Raw genomic sequence first — 21,744 nt, 5'->3', positions numbered from 1 at the left:
GAGGTTAGACTTGACACCTCCTGAGGTCCCTTCCAACCTGAGTTATCCTATGACTGTAAGAAACATAAAAACATGCTAGATGATATGGTTGTCTTTTGCATTCATATATTTATACATGATTTCGTTTTAAAATGTTTTCTGCCTTAAGTGACATGTGACTTAGTTCATGACAATGTTTTGGAAAAACTACAGCAACACCGCAGTATGCTGCATGACGGTCTGGGCCCAGGTCCTTTAAGAGTGAGAAGCTGGCAGTATACTAGTGTATTTGAAACCAAGAATGTAATTAGGGATTCCAGATGCTGAACTGAAGTGCCCCTGCCATGTGATCTTTGGAACAAGCTCAAGGGAGATGAATGAGGGTTGTGTCAATAGCAAAAATTCAAGTGGTAGTTGATGGGATCCAGAACCTCCTTTGGTTTGTCTCCTTCCTTGGCTTGGCTTTTCCCCTGCCTTTCTTTACATTCTGTTTTGTGATTTCCGTATGGAACTAGGTCCTGATTGCTTTTACAGATCTGCTTCCACAGCAAGATAATTGCTATCAACTTAATTTCCAAGTCTTTCTTTGAACTGGAGAAATTAAAATAGCAGGGATTACTAATGTCTTGAGTTTTTATGTTGGCATTAGTCCAAGTAATTTCATCAGGACTTGTTCTCCTCATCAAGTGGATATGTAGAGTGGATATGCAGAACACTGCCATGGGATAATGTACCTACCTTGGTTTTACTTCAAGATTATGACTGTTAAACTTCATAGTGGTCGCAGAATTTGCCACTAGTCTTGCTTTATTTTAAAACTGTTCAGGCTTGAACTGAGCAATGCTAGCTGAATAAGAATTAAAGTCCTCCCTGTACAAAGCATACTTTTTCAACAGTTCCTTTTCTAAATACATTTTAGTTCATATTTTTTAAAAAGGAAGAGAAGGAAAGAGTTCTTCACTTTAAATGGATTTACCCAAAGAGAGAATGAGAGAATATACCAGCTTAAGACATGTTCGTCACCTACTGTGCTACCAGAAAGCATTTGTGTACTCTGATAGGTTGTTCACTTTATAGCATCTCTAATCTGTTGAAGTTAAGGAGTAGAATAAGATCATACTCTTATGTCACAAGCACTAGAAAATATTTTCGGGATCAATTTTGACTCTTCTGCTATGGATTTTAAAAGGGGCAACATTAGAGCACTTCAGGCTGGGCCATGTTTTTCCTGCAAAGACATACTGACTTTATACATAAACTGTTCCACACCAATTCTTTGGCAGAGCCTACATAAAGATCTGCTTTTCTTCTGTCTGCTTTTCTTCCCTTCCCCCTGCTCTATTTTTCTGAAGCAGCGAGTAGTATCAGTCTGATTCAAATGATCAGACCCTGTCCTCCCCTAGGGATGTGATCTCTGTGAATTTCTGACTTGCTTGACAAACTCAACAAGTAAATTTGAAGCAGGTTTCCAGTTTAGCGTGGAATCCTTGGCCAAGGTGCTTGGACTAATATTGATAGCTCAGTCTTGGTTTTGACTTCATAGTTTTTGCACCATTTGCAACAGCTCCTTACTTCATTGATCTTTAGCATTTTTTGCTCTTTTCTGCCTCTCCTCACCTCCCACTTCTTTTATTCAGTCAAGGAGAGGGCTATAACTACTTAGAGCACTTTAGGGGTAAAAGGTAGAGCGAACTCTTAAATGAGTAGATAATGTGATGTTGTAATGTGTACAGTTTTAACTATTTGTATGCCTCTAAACTTAGCAAGTCAGCTGTCTAGTTATCGTAATGACTGACCTTGGAACATGTATAACCTACTGTTACTTTTTCCTTAGGTATTTGAAAAGATTTAAAGTGATGAAAATCAAAGTGCTACGAAGCTGGTGCCGTCAGATACTGAAAGGCTTGCAATTTCTACACACACGCACTCCTCCCATTATCCACAGAGACTTAAAATGTGACAACATCTTCATTACTGGCCCCACTGGATCAGTCAAGATTGGAGACCTGGGTCTGGCAACTCTGAAACGAGCTTCTTTTGCCAAAAGTGTGATAGGTAAGCCTCTCTTGTCTTGGAGGCTGGTGAGCCAGTCTGCCTACTTGGAAACTTGAGTCTTTTAAGCAAGTTTTTGAAGGTACATGGTCAGAGCCCCAAAATGGGCTGTTGAGGTCATTCTGTGTTTCTGATGAGATTATATGCCAAAGTTTTGGTTGTGCTTTTGGTATTTGTATATTGACATTAAGTATTTTGAAATATGTATTTATTCCCCTGCCCAACGGTTTAGTGCAACATTGTTGATAAAACCACTCTTGCTTCACTGCGTGTAAATCTGAGCAATGTTTCTTCAAGAAACATACAAATGTGTTTTGGTGACATAGCTCCTCTTTCTAACAACATTTTGATATTTAGTCTAATGTTAATTTATACAGCCAAATTCTTTGGATTGTCACCAAGCATTAATATTCAATCTGTTACACTTAAGTCTGCAAGTAGGCAGAAACTAAAGTCTATCAAAGAAAGTCAATCAAAGCTATTAAATACAAAGATGGTAATATACTGTCACCTTTGGGAAGTCCCTAGTATGTGGATTTCTGTAAGTTAGCAGGATATATTGGGGAAGTATTGCCTTATACTTGCTCTGTTCTTTTTCTTAAACATTCACTAATGGCCTGTGTCAGATATAGGCTATTGGGTGGATGGAACCACTATAGTCATTCTTGCGACTCCTTTAAAGAATCGGTTTTATCAGCTTTGTTTTTATAGTTGCGTGAATAGGCTGCAGGGAATGAAGTTGTTCTTCATACTCCTAATATTTAAAGCTTGCTAAAATGCAAAATTGCTCAACAGTCCTATATTGAATTCCTTGATCAAATGAATGATACACACCTGTAAATTGTCTTGTGAACTATCACTAAAATATTTCCTGCTTCTTAACCAGGTGGAACTATTAATAGAAATGAAATGTATACCGTATCAACAAATTAAGTTTTCTTAAACATATTATTCTTATCCTCAAACTTATAATTGGAAAATTACCACTTCTTATCTTGTTAACCATTAATGGTTAGCCTTTGGATAACTGACTACAATTACGTTCTCTTTTTGGTTTAGTGTGGTGAAAACAAACAATGTGGCTATCCTGAATGATCTGTAAACTGTCTTGAATCTGGTGTTTGCAGGAAATAATTCTGTGCTTAAATTTGCAAAAAGCAAACTTGCATCTCTGGCTTAAAGTAAATCTGATCATACAATGCCATCTCTTTGCTTACAGAGGGGGGTGCTCTGATGCTTCACTGGGCAATAATTTTCTGCAGACTATTTAAATGGGACTTGTTGAATCTCACGCTCTCTGTGCCTGTAACTCAATCTCTCTGTATTTCTAAGTATTTTTGACTGTAGGATGTCCCTCACTAATGCCTGTATCTGCAGTAGGCCTATAAATATACTGCAGGTGGGAAGGTAAGTATATGAAGAAAAGGGCTCTGGTGAGTGGCCTTTGCAGAAAATTACTTTTTCTTCTTTCTCATAAAGATTTATATTTGTAAGAGTTTTTCATTGCAAGGCCTTTCCTGAACCATTCTACTTCAAAAAGTAAATGGCAAGCACGAGGTCAGAGACTAGCTGTGGGCTCTTACCAATGCTATTTCTTTTGCAGCAGAGAGCAGTCAGGTAATTTTTGAAACAAGGTTTAATGTGCCTCCTTTTTTACAGGGAGAATAGGTAAGTGTCTTAACTCTCCTTAGTATTTGGTTTGCAGCCTATGGCTAGTCTGACTGTTTTCCCCTCTTTCTATCCCCACCCCTCCATTTGACTCCAGCTCGATCTAATCTGTTTTGATACTTGACTAACATGCATAAAGCAGGAATTACCTCAGCACTTTAACATTCTTATTCCATAAAGGCCTTGCAATGTAAGACTCACAAAGTATGTTGATGCAACAGAGTGACTAAGGGTTTCCTCCCTTTTCTTTTTGCCTCCACTTTCTCTTGTCTCACAGGTCTGCCCATCTGCTGCTTCCTGCGGTGAGTAACGCCAGCAGCCTCTGCTCGCTTTGAGACATTTAGAGTCTGAATCGTTCTTTTAATTTAAGGTACCCCAGAGTTCATGGCCCCCGAGATGTATGAGGAGAAATACGATGAATCCGTTGATGTATATGCTTTTGGGATGTGTATGCTAGAGATGGCCACGTCTGAGTATCCTTATTCTGAGTGCCAAAATGCTGCGCAGATCTACCGACGAGTGACCAGTGTAAGTTCCTCCCCACTACAGATGTTAAAGCTATTACAACTAGCAAAGGAGTACAGCTGGCTAGCATGGTACTGCGCAAGTGTGGGGAAAAAGACAAGCTGACAAGGATTTTGGGGAGAGGGTGGGGCTGGAAGGGAATAAAATGGTTCAACTTACCAAACAGCCAGTCAGAAGCCTATAAAAGCAAGTGAAAATAAAATTTCGTGTGTGTTGATACTTCTCCAGTATATAAAAAGGTAATGCATAGGGTTTAAAAAAAACCCCACAAATTATTTTTGAAGCCACTGTGGCTTCGAAAACACTGTGGGGAAACTGCTTTGGTCTTGGAGATTACCTGGTAAGTTTGTTCGCTGAAATAAAGCCAGATCACAAATTCAGAGCGCCTGTGGCTTAGCTGCTTGCTGAGGCAAATCGTAAGTTGTTACTTACAATGATTCTAAGTTAATAGTTTACTGAATTCCAGGTGGTCCTTAGTTACCATGTGTCAGGTGCACTTCTCATAATTAGGTAGTGGAAATACTTGATAAATAGAAGGCAGATATTTCACACTGAAAAAAGCTGTTAAGTGTAGTGATGGTGGAGGTGTTGCTAGTAAAACCAAATAAAGGTGAGAAAAGAAGCAAAGGACTTGAATTTGCTCCTGTGACTAGGCTAGGTGGAACCTACAGACCTTGAACATACAAAGCAGAAGTATAATGCTAAAAAATTTTAAGAATGTTTGTGGCTAACTTACTTCGTGGTCTCTAAAACAGCGTCATGAAAATTACACCCATGCAGGAAATAAAACTGAATGTGTTCAACCTTCTGAGGTAAGCACTCAGAAAGAATAGTGAGTGATGTGGCTGTTCAGAAAAGCAATATCTTTTTTTTTATGTTGGAATTTTCAAAATACCTGTGCACATGTGCACAGGAGAAAAAGAACTTTATCTACAGATGGGAGACCAGGTATTCCCGTTAGTCTTTTGGTGTGTATTATCTTTGAGAAGTTGAGGATTTAAAAGACTTGCTTAGCTTGGGAAAAATAAAATGCTCTCTTATTCCTGATGCCTTGCATTATAAAAGGCGGACATAATTCCTGACTACAAACTTGGAAGAAAGGGAGTTTTTCATGTCAGAAGTAGTGAATTCTGAAGGAAGGCTTGGTGAAATAAAAGAGGATTCCTTATTTGAAGGGGAATGTGGTAGAGGCACAAGAGGTAGAGGAAAAAGAAGGAAAAAAAATGGCTTTTTGCTTTTTTGAACAAATGTTAGTGAGCCAGCTTGCTTTTTTTTTTTTTTTTTTTTTGGTATGATGGTGAGCTGTCATCCATAATTTTCTAAACTGAGAGAAACAAGGGTAAAATCTAGCAGTTGCTCTGCTTACAGCAGAATCTGATCTGCAAGCTACCTTGATCGGTGAAAGAAAACAAAGAAGCCTGTCAAAAGAGTCAGTGGTATCCTTTGGTATCCTTAGATATGCATCTTAGACAGAGCCAAAGAAACATAATTTCAGTGTGGAACTGATGGATATGTTTTCTTGGAACAGGGTAGCATCTGAAGTTAATCTAACTGCCCTGCCCTTTCCTTAGCGCTAGGAACTGAGCTGTGGAGAGAAGAATCAGCTCATGAGACAATCTTGGGCTTGGAAGTCCCTGGGTCTTAATGAGCTGTCTTTTCACTGGTTTGTGGAGTTCTTAGCAAGTGGAAAGTTTTATAGTGACTGTTAGCAAACAAACTTGTCTAGAAACTTACCAGAGTTCAACTTACCACTTGTTTGTTATAACTTTGGCAACCTTGATACGTCTTTTTTTCCATCATTTTTTTGGTCAACTGTTGAACTTCTGAGTAGATGAGAAGCACTGAATGGTCGTGTGGTCCGGCATATTGTTCAAAGCAGGGTGAAGTTCTATTATTGGGTTCCTCCCTCTGAGAAGTCTTTCTACTTTGCTCTGCTATTGATGGTTCTCAGATTGAATTTAGATATTGAATTCTTCAGCTTTTCATTTACCACTTTAGAGAGAGTCTAGAATCTCCTCTGGTATGAAATGAAGGAAATGCTGTTTCCTTTCACAAGGAGAAAAGGATGGGAAGATAAAATGAAGTGTATGTATGTCTGCTTCTAGGCTGGGAACAAAGGCTGTGTTTTGGTATATTTGGTTTATCTCCTTACAGTTACAAAGCAGTTTCCTAGTTAAAAACAAAACAAAAAAAAAACTTGAGTAGGTTTCAAGAAAGACTTTCTACGAAGAAAAGACAGTCTTCTCAGGGAATAAAGCACAAACCTGTCTTAACTAAGCTTGGAGAATTTGGGGTTTCTTCCATAACACAAAATGCGTAGGAGGAACTGTAGGAGGTAGGAACTGTAGCCCTGTTGTGCCTTAAAGGAAAGGGTTATTTTATCCAGGAGCATACACAAAGACCGGAAGGAAAGACAACAATGATGGGCTGTCATCGACAGTGGTGAAAAAAACATGTCATGTGGGAGCTAAAAACTACTGAAACCCCAGAGGCAATAAGGTCAGAATGTGCAGCCACACAGTGCAGGAGATAGGTATTTAAATTAATTGATTTACTTCTACCCCTTTTTTTATGGGCTATTGGGCTTAGTAAAAAGGAGAGTTGCTCCGTTACCTTAAATTCTAGCTATTGTTTGGGTTAGAAAGCTGTAGAAGGTGCCTCAGTGTCCAGGGCGTCCTCTCAGGACTAGACTCGGTACTGCAAACTTAAATTCTTATCTCCCATTTTGTTTGTGCTTTGGTCTCACTTCTGTAATGGCCTTTGGCCACACCACATTGTGATCTTATTCCTTTTGTTATTGCTCTGATGCCCGGATGGGATGTTAGCATTTGCTTATCATATTCAGTTATGTGTTCTACCTCTTCTATTCAGGGTCTTCCCTGTTAGAAGCAGTTTGTAAATTAAGTAATGCAGTTAGATTTGATATCTAGACATTTGCTTACCTAACGGCTGAAGTTCCTCTTTGAGTTAAGATGTTCTTTGGCCCAGCCAATTGCTGTTGCTTCACCTCTTGAAAACAGCACTGCTGCATGAGTCTGGGGTTTTCAAGGTGACTGTCTCTACTGTTTACATTATCTCACTGAAAAGTTCCAATTTCTCCTTAGCAAAGGAGTGTTGGGGCAATGTTTCTGAATTTTCCCTGGCCCAAGAAAAAAATTACAAGATTTTAAACTGGTATTCTGGCTCATTTTGAATAGAATTCTTCTTTCAGTAGAAGAATCTGGGTAAACACCTATTTTAAAATAGCTGCCTATAGTTTTTAGGGTTCAAGGTGTTATGTTAAATTCATTTTACAATTCTGGTAGAGACTCAGTAGGCGTTTGCGACAAAGTACTGACCTTTGTGCTTGCACCCTCCAGTACGCGCCATCTAGACCCTTTCACTAGCAGTTTCTTTTGAACGGAAAATGATCTCTGCATGTCTTCACACTTAAGCATAAAGGAGTCTTGCCTCCCTCTTTGCTTTCATCAGATCACAATGTTGTAATTTTGTCTCCAAAAAAACATACTTCCTTCTGTGAAACTATCCTCTACTATACTTTGGAAATGGTTCTAAATGCATTAGTAGTTAGTATTTAAACAAATTACAATTACTGGGATTTTTACCTTACTGTTAAAAACAAACAAACAAACAAAAAACCAAACCAACCAAACAAAACCCTCCAAGTTTTAAGCAGTATTCCTCTGCATCTAGGACTGAATGTATCCAATGGGAACTTATACTTCGGCAAAGACACCTAGGCCTGTAATTAACTGAAAATGATAAGCTGCGCTATTAAAGTAGCCTTGCCTGCTCCCATGGTTTCTCCCTCTCCCCCCAGTCTGTGCAGAGACAGCTGTTTGTTTAGGCGCACGATGCACTACTAGATTAGAGAACAGGTCCCCTTTTTTGCAAGTCTGCACCATATCACAGCAATTATAGGTAGTTCCAATACAAAATGTAGTAAAGGTGTTTAATTCTGTTTTATACTCACTTGCACAAAAAAGTGGTGCAAACTCTTGCTAAAATTCAGGAAGGTTTTTCTGTCTGTCTGCTGTCAATCCTCTCTGGGGAGTATTATTCCTTCCTTGACCTGTTTCATGCATATTTATGTAAATTTGTCACAAGAAGTATTTGAAATGGACTATACTGTATATAAATTAAAACAGAGATGTAGTTGTGGAATGGACATCTTAAATCTAATTTCTTAATTTAGCCTGTTTGGGAAGCAGTACATTGGAGACACAACTACGCTAGCTTCAGCTGCTTTGTCTGAGACTTTGAGACCTATGTAACCCCTGCTGTTGCTTCAAAAGTTAGCTTGGTATTTTTGCTTGTATTGTGGTCACCACTCTCAGATGCAGTGTAGACTTCATTTACCTCTATACCCTATTTCCTTTGAGCTTTCTTTTCTCAGCACAGAGATTATTTTACTGAATGTGTAGAAGTACTGTTTTCTCAATCTCTAATACTTGGATGGCTAAGTCTTATATTTTCCAGGTGGTTTACCCATCTGGCACTAGTCAAAACATGATTAACAAGGTTTATTATGCAGATTTAAGTCGTTATAGCATATCTACCACTGAAATAAAAATCCAAACATACTCATTCCAAAAAAGATAATAAGAACTGTCCTCAGTTTGAAATATACTGCTTATCTAAACAGAGTATGAATAGAAAACTTTCTCCCCCTCCCATTGTATAAACTCTCCTTTTAAGTTCTCCTGGTAGACTTATATATGTGTGTGTATATATAGTGTGCATATAAATATATATATTTAAAGAATATATATATATAAAAATACCTACCTATACTTCTCCATACTTACTTTGACAAAGTGAAGTTTTGTCCTTGATTTCACCAAAAATCCAGTCTCCTCTTTGTAAACAAATGTCTACCTTCTGAGCTGGCCTTAGGATGAGAAGAAAAAAAGCATTTTGCATTTTTGACTTCAAAAAAGAGTTCTTCTATACTGAAGTGTTCCACAGAATGGGCACCACTTTTCTTCTCTGTTCTACAGAGCTTAAAAAAAGGCCTGGGGAAACAAGGTACATAATGAGTAACCTGACCAGGCAGTGTCTAATTGGTTTTAAAATCCATAATTTCCCTGGCTTGTGGGAACTGAAGCTCACCGGTTAGAGTCAAGGTCATTCTCTTGGCTGGAAACCAGTCAGTAACTGAGCTTTGCAGTTTGGTCAGTTGAGATGAAATTAATCTCTTCTTTAGTGACCTAAAAGTTAGGCATTGTAAATTGTCTAACCTAGTCATTTGAATTTCCTTTACTTTCACCAGAGGAAGGTGGGCAATTCATTTCACCTCTGTCTCTTTTTTGTGCTGAGGGGTCCTGGGCAGAAAACATAAATGCTGCCTGATTCTGATTAATCTTACCTGTAATGTCTAATGAGTGTTCATGAATACCAGCATATCTAAAATGAAACAATCTGTGGAAGATCTCTTAGCTTTTCAGTCATGTTCTAAGCATTTTTGCTGTCTCTTAAACAGGAATAATTGAAGAGATCAAAAGTTCCTATTGTCCCCTTCCCTGCAGTTTTGCTATCAAGCATCTTTTTAAAATTAAGCTACAAGTTGCTTGCTCTTTCCTTTAACGCAAATTCCTCTTTTGCTTTCTAGAAACTATCTGTGACTTGTTAGGCATACACAAAGCTCTGTTTCTTTACCTTGAATAACTTGGTTTCTTGGTTTGGTTCAGATAGATCTAGAGATGCTCTTCCTAGCAAGTTCTCTAGTGGAAAAAGCATTGGAAAAAATCTGTGGGAAAAGTAGGGGAGGGAATCTTCAAAAAGTGCAAATGGAGTCCTTTGTTAAAGTAGATAATGAAAAACTCTGTGCACTTTCAACCAAGTACAGGAAACAGGTTAATGGGAAAGGAAAAACTTTTAATTGTATTTATTGAAAAAAGAAAACTGAGGCACTTAAGTATCAAATGGAAAAAAAATTGCACATCAGATCCAGTTCCTCAGCATCACTGTGAGTGGACTAAAGAATACCTGCTCTTCACCACTTATCTTCTCTCCTGTGCACCTCTTTTTTTTGTTTGTTTGTGTTTTGGGGGATTTTTGTTTTTAAACCAGTCTCATTTTCAACCATATTAATAAGGCTTTTAAGAAATATATAATGGCAGTGAGGAGTCTTCCTGTATGGAAGTTCAGTTAGTGACTCATCAATTCAGATGCACAAGCCTTAAGAACGGAAGATGGAAAAAAATGTGTTTTTGTTTTAGGTTTGCCTTTTTAAAATGAAAATAATCTAGGTAAGGAACATGAAGGATCAGCTAGAACTCTGAGTTACAACGCACTATAGTGTTTACAGAGCTAGGGCTGATCATATCTGAAGTTGGAAGGAAAAATGAATTCTCATTCAAATGAGTTCTTTCTTAGATGTAGGTCATTTTTACAAGTTGATCTTAGAAGTGTTCATATTATTCCGCACCAAAGAGTCCAGATTACAACAATTGTTTCCTCAATATTGGTGTTGTAAAACAAACTTGGTTTGAAACAAAAGAGGATTTTTCTTACTCATACTGCTCATGAGCGTCTGAGCCTGGAATGCATGACTTTACAATTTTAAACTAGATTTGATTTGATGTTATTAGATTTAAATCACATCTAATATGATTTTAAAATGATCATGAATTAAAATAAGGGGGGGGCTGTGAGCTTCAGCTGAGTTGCCTAAAATCAAGATCTAATGTATTTTAATGTATTTTTTCAGTGCGAAATTCTAAAATTTGCTTGTGTGGTGGTTTTCCTAAATGTGGTGGGGTTTTTTGTTGGTTTGGTTTGGTTTGTTTTTTTTTAGAAACCTAGGTAAGCTAGCAGGATACTGAGTTAAAAAAAAAAAAAAAAGTTCAATATCTCATGAGGGTCAGGCCTCCTAAAACTGTGATGCTACGAGAAGTTTGCCTATGTTCTGCCTTGTCCTGACATCTGTTTAGCTCTTATATTACCTGTTAATTTAACAAAAGACAGGAAGCTGACTCTTCTCTTGGGAACAGGGAGGTGGTCAGTGTTTTAAAATCCCTGGCTTTGCAGTGTTATCGGAACCATTAATGAGTCACTGAAATGACATGCTAATCGTGGCTATGGGGAGACTGATATCACAATGTTGTTTGTCAGCATAGGACCATTATTCAAAAATACTGATGTTAATGGATGGGCTGGTATTTCTTGTCCTACCGATTGTACTGCTATAGTGCTGCAAGGATAGAGGTGGGATGAGTCCAGGAAAGTTTTAGTCTTATAGAAGCTCAAAGTGTTGTTAGTCTCAAAATAGCTTATTTTTTAGTTGCTATGTGATTCATAGGCCAGAACTCCACCAGAATTTTTCGTAAGCTCTCTGTAGTTACCCCTAGGTTACTCAGAGCCTTGTTCCCAGAACAGGCACAGACATATGGATATGTATGTCTTCTTGCATGCTCTGGTTTGTGCCCATATTAAAGAGTGAAAGTTACTAAGTTTGATGTGATTTTGCAGAAATAATTTATTCCTAGAGGTAGAGAGAAACACCGGGCTAGAAAGTGTGTGTAAGAAACTCTGTTGCCTATCGTGCATAATATTTTTTTTCCTAAAGGAGTTGTTGCTTCTCTGTCCAGCGACCGTATTTAGAGGCTTCCTAACACTATGAGCTTGTGACTTTGTTGTAAAGTAAATTTCCTTTGGAGACATTTCTACTTTATCACTCCTCCCCACCAAGTTCCCTGTGTAGCAGGGATACTTTTTAGGACTCTTCTGAATATTTGGTACTCTAATAGAGGTCCTTCACTCCTATTAGAATAAGTCATAAAATAAAGGGGACAGTAAGTTTTGAGGAGTGTTCATGGTGCATTGCCTGAATTGTGCACTATTTTCAGAATTTGCAACATAATCCTGGTCCTGTTAGTAGGTATCTTATAAGGGATAGTCCAGGTAGTGAATGTGTTTGAGGCCTATGGGAAAGATTTAATGTTGGATTGTGTTTGTTTGGGTTTTTCTGTTTTTTGTTTTTTTTGTTTTTTAATTCAGTTCTGGGTCCACCTGGATCTAATCTGTTGCTTTCGAATTAGTATTGCTTTATTTTTAAGATAGGTGCTAGATGATGTTTTTTTGTCAAATTGGTAGCTGTTAAAGCAGAGAACACAGCTAATAAAATTTATTTATGAAGAATGTATTTTCCAGATTGAAATAAAACATAGATATTTTTGCTTTGATTGTTTCACCATCACGATTCCAAATTTATAGTGCCAAAATGTATGTCTAGGCATATGTGGGGTTTGTTTGTTTTTGTGTTTTTTGAAAGCAGTTTCCAAGCTGAAGTCCTGAAAGAGAGGCTTCATTCAGGTAGTTCAAGATTTACTGCATATTCTTGTTCAAAAAGCAAAGGCAGTTACAGCTAAATGTGAGGGTAAAAACTGTGTGTGAAGATTAAACTGATCTTATCTTTTCATTCTCATGCAAGAGTAAAAACTGAAAAGTTGGTGCTCAGTCCACTTGTCCAATCAGTCTTTACCACTGCATCAGAACTTGTATCCTTATGCTGCGTATTTCTAAACAATGCCCTTTCTAAGCACTAAATGCAGCAATACTGTAATTGCTTGAAAGCTATACGTTGCGGAATTGTGTTCCACCTTTTAGTTACAGAATTTGCTATTCTAAAGCTTACATAATTTATGCTACTCGCTAGAGAAGGGTGCTGCAGTTACCAGGGGTTCTGTGAATTAGTTCACCTACTTTTTAACTAAAACTATCTATCTCTTCAGAGTGTCAGAAGGACTCCAGATTCTGACCTTTGAAATTGATTGATACTTTCATTTACTGGGCGATTCTGAAATACAGAGGACTCGTGTGTCTAAAGTAAAAACTTAAAACGCCTGTGTACTGTGCTGGATAATTAGTCAAAGGGCAGTTGTAATGCATGGTGTATATTCAACAGTAGTACACGATGTAATTTACAGTTCAGTGCTATCACAAATCCAGGGGTTGTTTTACTTGCTTTGTTGTTATAACCTTTTACTTATGAGTGCTGGAAAGTATCGCAGCCAACAGGGTCTGGGAAGAATTAATAGCTATTCTTGTTAAGTTTTACTGTGTAGAAACGACGTAACCCAAACAACAGAGCCTTAGCCCAATGCATCTGTCCTAAATTAGCTTTGCTGATAGGATGGATTTTCAAATACATGAAGTTGTAAAGCTTTTAACATTGTAAATGTTTTGGCTTTAATAGGTAAATATATAGTATTGAGGCACTAACAAAGCTGTTGTATAAGCACGTAGTGTTCCTCAGCTTCTGGGCTTAGAGATCAGCTGCAGAATACAAATACAGAGATGACAGAGAGTAAGTAGTGATGACCAGTCAAACAAGAGGAGTCTGTTTTCTTTTTACCAAAGATGAGCTCATGCAAATTACTAGATACTTAATTTTAAGCAACCTCACAAATTAAACTTCAGGAATAAGAAGTTAGTATGGGTGTATTGATCATATTATAAATATACCTTGTGCATATAACAATTCTCATCATGTTGTATGTTTGGGGGTTGTTTGTTTGTTTGTTTTTACTATGCAGTATATGACTTGTCTTTTGTGTTTGTTAACACGTCAAAATTGTTCGAGAGTAAGTAGTAAATGGAGGAGGAAAACAGTTTCCAGACTCTGATCAGTCAGGTTGCAGCAAGCAGGCCTGTATAAATACTACCTCACCTCTGTTATCTTTATAATGCTTTTGCCAAGTCTGAGCACGCACAATAATCTGCTGCAAGTCTTTAAGGCTGCCAGTTTGGGAAAATTTAAGAATTGTTGAACTTGGATTACTTACAGACCTGTATGACAAAGAGTGAACTTTGTATCTCCAGCTTCTCCTGACTGAAGATGGGCTGGTTGAACTATTTCAGTGACATAGAGCTCTCCTAAATAGCTGAGAGAGGTATTTTGGTCTGGATAATGGTAGATTAGTCTGAGTCGAAAGGTATCTTAATTTGGGTTCAAAAATATGCAATCAATTTTTGCTTTTGACCAGAGGAGAAGGCAACTAGGCCTGTCCTAGCTAACACAGTAGTCTGAATAGTGCCTCATGAGCTAAATTGAGCCCAGTGGAAGCTTTCATCTGGTCCTATTACTTGTATCGCAATAATGTTGTTTACTAGGATATTGATCTCATGCAGCACTTATTTTGCGGGGTTAACTGATTTCATTCTTGAGAAAGTTATCAATTGTCCAGAATTAATTACTGCTGAAATGCTGATATCAGAGAAGCTAAATTTTTATTTCTCTTATGTGTTCAGTTGGCTTTTTGATTTCATTACTGCAGTCTCAACTATTGTATCTTGATTTTTGACAAGAACAATAAAATCTAGCTTTTGTAGGCAACTATCTGTTTTTGACTGGGTAAATGCTAAGCTGAAGTCTTCTTTTTCATAAGACATAAGAATGCAGGTATTGAATTAGACCAGGATGAGAATTATGGTATAGTCTGGATTTTTTGGTTATAGATGTACTCTGAAATTTAGGAAGGAACTAAACTGGAAGTGTTGTTTCTAAAGAAGACATAGCATTAGGGTGAAGCATGAGAGGTGGAGAAGGGAGGAAGTGGTTAAACCATTTAAATGGTTAAAGGTTTTGAGGGCCAGGCAAAGTAACTAATAGCAGGTGGTGATATTTAGAGGATCATGGGGTAAACCAATTTAAATGCTATATATACTGTTGCCTGGGGGCTTTTTTGAGACTGTGGGGAAGGAGGTAGGCTCACTAGCTTGTTTTTCACTTGAATTTTATGTTCTCTTTAAATTCCTGGAATTAATGGTTTGTGGCAGCCTGGGTCTGGTTAAAACTAGTCGGTAACAACTTAGCAAAAAGAAAGTATGGAGATTTTAATTACTTTGTTTTTGCGATTTGACTTTGCGGCTCATTCTATTAGCCTCTGAACTGCAAAGTCTGAACATTTTGTTTGAGAAGATTAATCACTTACGGTAGAATTCCTTTCAAGCTCCGTAGCTAAAGCACTTTTGAAAAGAGTGCGAACATGGTTAGGTAGCAGGGTTTAAAAGCTGAAACTCTTGAAACCTTTTGTGCAACTTGTGCAGTGCACCCCAGAAAGAGGTAGCCTTAATTAAGTGGAGTAAAACATTAGATTCTGTTCCTGCGAAGTAGATTTGGATTTGTTTTGACCACAGAGTGTCATTTTGGTTTGAAGGCAACTATAACAACAACAACAAAAATTATAAGCAGTGGCAAAAAAAATTCCAACATGCTTTATTCAAGGTACCAGTAAGCACTGTTAAAAGTGAGATGATAAGCAACGGTAGTTGATGTGTAGGTGAAAATTTCTAGCTAGCAGTTTGAAGGCCACTCGGCATAGCAGTGTCTTTAGTGACTCCTTTTTCCCTTGACCCCTCTTGGCCCTGTTCACTACAGCTGACTGAGAGAATTCCTAAAATACACAGTGAAGTATCAAAAAGTTTGTGTTTATAACACTGGTATTGCATGGTATAATAATAACATTGGTATAATTGTGGTATACTTGAAGAACTAAGTAGTATGTGATGTTGAAGGTAAAAAGTGGTCTTGAAAATTTAAAAATGTACTTGAATTTTATCACAGTTTATCATCACTGGTTGGTCAGAATTCATTTGCACACTTCACATCTTAAATGATGTGCATGGATTTCCTTACCTTGCTTCCTGTGTCCTTCCAAAAAAAAAAAAAAGAAAAAAGGAAAAAAGAAAAAACTGAAGCTGTAGACAACTCATTTTATTAGTGAGCAAGTTTTATAATGTCTGTTTGAAACTAGATACCAGGAACAGAAGATGTGAGACTTGAGGATTAGTTTTGGAGTAGAGCAAGAGGTGTTAGAAAATACAGCTCTGCAGATCATGTGTGTACGTGTGGTGGAAAACAGGCAATAATGCTCTTTCCTGCTTTTGTCCAACAGTTTGAAAATCACCTTAAAACACCTATTCCCTTATATTAAGCACACAGCAAGAGAAAAGCAGATGACATCTCCAGTGGTAGCAGAATGTGGTGGTCAGGAAGGAGGGAGGTGAAATACATTGTCCTATCCTAGAGCTGGCTAAGTGAACAGTGCTGATTTGTGTTCTGTTAGGCTGAAATTGAAGTTAGTCAATTATAGGCATATTTAGGTAGCTCCATAGAAGGAAGAGGAGAGGAAAAAACAGCAGCCTTTCCCCTATTTCCTTCTCCCATCCCCCCAAGTATAAAATTAGCGCCAGCAACTCTTGATCAGAACAATGCTGTTGCCCCATTCCCCTCAGTTTAAAAGTGCCCTTTTGCCAGAGCAGGAGTGCAACTGGGTGATGTTCTTATGTGCAGCCTTTAAACTGTGGCAGAAGACTGGGGTGGGGAATAGGCAGAGCAGCCAAACGGGGAGGTGGGGACATGCAGGAAGTAAAGCGTCCCTGCACTGCCTCTTCTTCCTCCTCTGCCGAGGTAGCTGAGCAGGCAGAAAAGAACAGGCTTACCTCTTGCTTGCATTTATTCTCCCTATTCAGAATCTGAGAGTGGCAGAAACAGATATTAAACTCAAATCTCTGCAACCTCATGTACTGGACTTGGAAAAGTACAGGAGGTCTCAAACAGAAAACAATGCTCCCTTCTAGCTTCGATGTCTGCTTTCCTTCTGCTGTGCGTTAAGGCAGCAGTTTAGCAGGTTCCCACTGGAAACGAGCACCCAATTTTTTGGTGCATGTCTCTCTTTTCCTGATGGATTTCACAAAAAGAGAGATTTGTCCCATATTTGTAATTGTTAATTCCCACTGTTGCTGCTGCACTCACAAGGATTGTGCTAAAGAGGTATGTATGAATTTCACTGTATGGGATTAAGTATGTGTAGCCAAAGTAAAAGCTTTTGGAGGTGAATCAGAATTCTTGACACGTAAAACTGCTGAACCTGTCAGAGTTTACATAAACTGGGTCCTCAGCTTTCAAACCTGACTGTACTTTTTTTGGTAAGTTTTTTAAAAACGTGGATTAGAATTCTGAGCAGCCGGGCTGGAACAATTATTGTTCCTGCTGTTTCCTATCCGTGATGTTGTTATTCATCTCACTTTTCTTTTAGTTTAGCACTGCTAAGGGTACGTGACACTTTGTCTCTTTTATTCTAGCTTGTTTTGGTGTAAAAGTCACTTAGTGCTGATTGTCTGTACCTTCTCTTATGAAGCAAATACTACTTGTTATATCTTTTTCATTGGAATGAGATGATACACCACTGATCCCGATGACCTAACTACTGAAAAAAATTATGTGTTTCTATGTAAAAATTGTTCAGAGGTGTCCCGGGTAGCCTTTACTTTGGTGTTTAAAGTATGTTGAAAAGCTATCATTTTTAAGAGTACCTACATATGTTTTTAATGGCTCATACAACTGTACAAATGTGGATCTTAAATTTTGGAACAAGATTTTTTTCATTTGATTAAAATATAAAATTAGATAAAATAAGATTTTATCACATGTAAGATTTGTCGAATACAAAATCTGTGCTTATGCTTAAGAGGACTGTAAGATCAGTATTTAGTTTACTTCTGGACTGTTGCACTTTCTGGTACCTACGTATATAACCCTATTCTAAAGGTATGGGTGTTCTCGCAAAATGTAAATGTTCAGGAATTTTTATTTTTAAGTCAGCACTGTGGTCAGAAGAAGCAGTTCTGCCCTGGTTAGCTCTTGCACTCACACTTTCCTTCTCTAAGCCTGAGAGCTAGCGCGGTTATGCAGTGAACCACAATGAAGAACTTCATCTCCCTGAAAACTGCTGCACTCTTTTTGTCTGGGTTTGTTTTCAGTTTGATAAATATCAAGATGTGGTTCACTTTGCAGCTGTATAAATGCTTGTGCTGGCAGAAGGGAGGAAATGGCATGGGTGTGGGAATGAGAGATGGAGAACAGAAGTCTGTTGCTTTTGGTAGCAGTGTCAGGTTTTGCTATCTTAGACCACAGTTTCAGAAAATCTGATTTTCTTGTGAGTCTCTGTTATACCTATTCTGCACATTTGTTTTCTATGCAAGAGATCTTCCTTTTTTTTTTTTTTTTTTCCTTGCATATTCAGAAAAAATGCTAACACGGTTGAAGTATTTAGTTCTGTTTGAACTGCCACGGGGGAATGGGAGCAATAGATTTGAAGACTGGAGTTGTCCTGTGATTCTTCCAAGTGGGTTTGGGGTACAAGGGGAAAATGGGAAGAGACATACAAGAACGTAACTATCTTGCAGTACCAGCATTTGAAGTGTTTGAACCTGGAAATATTGAGTAGCTTGGTATGTCCTTGAGCGTCTTTGGGTTTATGAACTCAAGTATGTTTGGTTGCACAGCTCACATGAGCTCTTAAGGACATACGAAGGTCATTTGAATTGCAAGGCCTCCCTCTGGTTTCTCTGTGATGGAAAGATTAAGCTGTGTAGTCAGTTCTGGGGAGGAAAAGGGTTCACAAATTTCTTAATTACTATTATTCATATCTGAATGATAGGTCTTAGTATGTAAAATAGTTTTCATCTCTGCCGTGGTATGTAAAATAGTCTGACACTTTCCCTAGCACTTGAAGGTGAAAAAAATTTGATTTTTTTATTTACTTATTCTTTAAAGCTGATGACACTTAAGTGGTCTGACCTTCAGCATAAGGGGCCTTGGGCCAGCGCTATAGACTAGGCTCAGACAACCCTTCCTATGGACTGTGGAACAAACTGAGAAATAGGTGTAGCTGTTTGTTGCTCATCCCATATTGGTTTTAGGCCCTAGTGTGAGGGTGTCCCAGATTTTTCTGAGGAACAGTTAGGAAAATGGAAAATATGGTGAAGGGGGCTTGGGAGGGCATTTTTCTTTTTAATTGAACTCCTGTTTTGGAGTTTACAAAATAGAGTACTGTAGGATGGAGCCCTCATGGAAGGTCCTAAAGGTTTTTGAACAAGTATTTGATTTCTTTCAGGCTGGGGATATGTAGGCTAGCAGACTAGATCATTGATTCTAAAACCTCTTCTTAACTTCACCTTTTCAGACTTCTTGACTTTTTTACCACATGCTTTGTTCTTTCAACAGAAAGCTCATATTCTGGTTTCCTTATGTTAGTATTCTACTGTACCAGTTGTTTTATGCTTATCTGAGCTTTTCTGTTTTTCTGAAATAAGATTGTATCAGAGATTTGACATCTGCCTTTACTGTCACAATGTAAATGTACACACATGGAAGCTGTTGCTATGTCTGGGGCTCTAGTTATTTAAGGAGCCTCAGATGCGGTAAACTTTAGACTTGTCTCTCAAATTTAGGTACAAAATTTAGATACAATAAATAATAAAAATAACTGTTACAGAGATTATATATATGTATATACAGAGAGAGGGAACACTATATATAGAGATCTATCTATACGCATATGAGCCTGAGCTCCTGGGGCCGTTTTAAGCTTGGCTATAAAAAAAAGTTGACTATCACTGTGACCAACCTCTACTATATAAGCAGAGACAAATGCAACAGGAATTCAATGCAAGTAGTAAACATTAAAACCAGTTGTATAAAACATCTCTTGTAATAGAGTGTAGGGCTTTTTGATGTCCTGCTGGAAAGCTGGAGATTTATGACATGACCTGATTACTGTATTTAAGCTCACTCGCACAAACTTTGGTCCGGTGTCTTATCAGCTGAGGCATTGATCTCCAAAAGTCTTATGTTCACTGAAGCTTTTAAAAGCATTAAGTTAATGTTCACTGAAAAGCTGTGTTTCAGGGCTTATTCTTGTCACAACACACTCTTCAGTTCCATGAATCTCAAATGCCAGAATTTCATAAGAGCATATTTTGGTGCAAAGAAACAGATAATCCAGAATGCAGTTGTAAGATAGGAAGTTTTTATCAAATGAGACCTATGTACTTCAGTTTTTGTCCTCTGCTCCCTTTTTTTTTTAGTTCCAGATGCACACACAACACCTTTGTAAAACATAACCGCAAATAGTACTGTTGTTCACTGAAAGACTGAACTCTTGTGTTCTCCCAGTCTTGCATTTGCACCTGTTGAAGTCCAGTGTGCCTTCTCCTGGCAGAGTGGGGTACAGAACATCCTAGGCAGTGAACATGTGAAGTCAATGTACTGCACTGTCTGGCCAAGAAAAAAGTAGTATCTGAATGTAGGTGGAACTCACTATCATATTAAATCCATATTCAGTTAAATAAAGATCAATAGCTGCAAAGGGTTAGTTCGGAGACTCTCAGCCTTTCCATTTCAGGACTACCTTTCCACTGGCAACATAAGAAAGGTGAAGGGTCATGTCTGGATGTCCCTGTCTGCTGGGAAGTTATACTGTTTTGTACAGTGAGAGAAGTACTACATGGTCAGGGTGCAAATCATATTGCTTGTACTACTATTACATTTATTTCTGTACCTCAGATTCTGTGATTTTTATTCTTCCTTTTTTTTTTTTTGGTTTTGTTTAGTTGTAATTCATGAGTGATGCAGGGTCATGTGTCAAGTGTACGTGATACTGAGTACTCTACAGTAGTACTACAGGCTTTTAGTTACTGAATTCAAGCGATACAGATGTCAGGTTTGTTTGGTCTGAAAACTGGGGCCCTATAGATAAGGGTGTTTAAACATGGTGGCTCCAGCCACACTCAATCTACTGTTTTAAAGTTTTGATTGTAGAGGCTGAATCAAGTGAAACGGGGTGCCAGATTCTGCCTTTGTGCACAACTGCCCCTGAAATAGAGGTTCTGCTCATGAGGAAATGATGGTTTCGGCTCTCTGCCTGCCTTGTTTTGTAGAATTTCCAGCTGGTCAGTGCTTGTGGTCTGTTTAGTTGACTGGTATGAGCAGCTGATTTTGCTGTAAGAAGGGTTTAAACTTAGGTTTTGTTTCCTCTGCCCCCTATGGCTTTATCATGCATTGGAGAAGGGATTGCATCGTGGTGCTGAAGGGCTTTTGAAAAGGACCATATTACAAAGTTCACTTTTTTTGAACTCAAAGCAGCAATCATACAACAGTGTGGTTTGGGTTTAGTAGGTCTTCTGGGAAGGGCGAAGATATAGGAAAGTGTGTGGTGGGGTTTTTTATTGCTGTGGTGTTTTTTCTTTTTTCTTTTTAATGATCCAGTTAGATGCTATCTTCTGGCTAAGTTCATTTCCTGTAAAATGAATCTCTGTCCAAATTACTTTGTATAATAGTATGCTGGAAACATTAGAGGAAGCAACAGAATCCTTTTAACTGTTAAGTTAATTATGTGCACTTGTGCATTACTATTACAATAGGAAAAACTTACTTACTTCCTTCCCTTCTCAGTCTGGTCTGTGTATACTCCTCTAACCAACACTCCTTCCATAAGAATTTAAAGGTACTCTTGGCATAACTCGGTGCTCAACTGCCAAAGCCTTTTGTCATGGAGGTGTAATTAAGAAACAGGAAAAAAGTCCACTTTTGAAAAAGTTAGTAACAAACAGCTGAACAGTAAGGTTGGGGTCAGATTTCTTTAGTTTGCACTAGTAAGGAATTCAGGCCAATGATCTACTGAGTAGTAATAGTTGTTCTGTAAGTAAGTTTTTGCACAATCACAACTTAAA

At 38.1% G+C, this 21,744-nt stretch overlaps 1 protein-coding gene across 5 annotated transcripts in view; it reads left to right on the top strand.

Moving 5' to 3' along the window:
• Positions 1 to 21,744, top strand: part of LOC106488366 (serine/threonine-protein kinase WNK1) — a 111,872-nt gene that overhangs the window by 40,533 nt on the left and 49,595 nt on the right. For all 5 annotated transcript variants that reach the window (XM_067307153.1, XM_067307144.1, XM_067307134.1 and 2 more), the window contains exons 3-4: positions 1,814 to 2,034; positions 4,070 to 4,227. In XM_067307153.1, the coding sequence (XP_067163254.1) occupies positions 1,814 to 2,034; positions 4,070 to 4,227 (379 nt within the window). The remainder of the gene's footprint in view (positions 1 to 1,813; positions 2,035 to 4,069; positions 4,228 to 21,744) is intronic.

Source organism: Apteryx mantelli, chromosome 1 (assembly GCF_036417845.1).
Source record: "Apteryx mantelli isolate bAptMan1 chromosome 1, bAptMan1.hap1, whole genome shotgun sequence".
In the NCBI taxonomy this organism is placed as follows: Eukaryota; Metazoa; Chordata; class Aves; order Apterygiformes; family Apterygidae; genus Apteryx; species Apteryx mantelli.
Note: the sequence above shows the minus strand (reverse complement) of the source record. Positions and strands in the feature narration are given on the sequence as shown.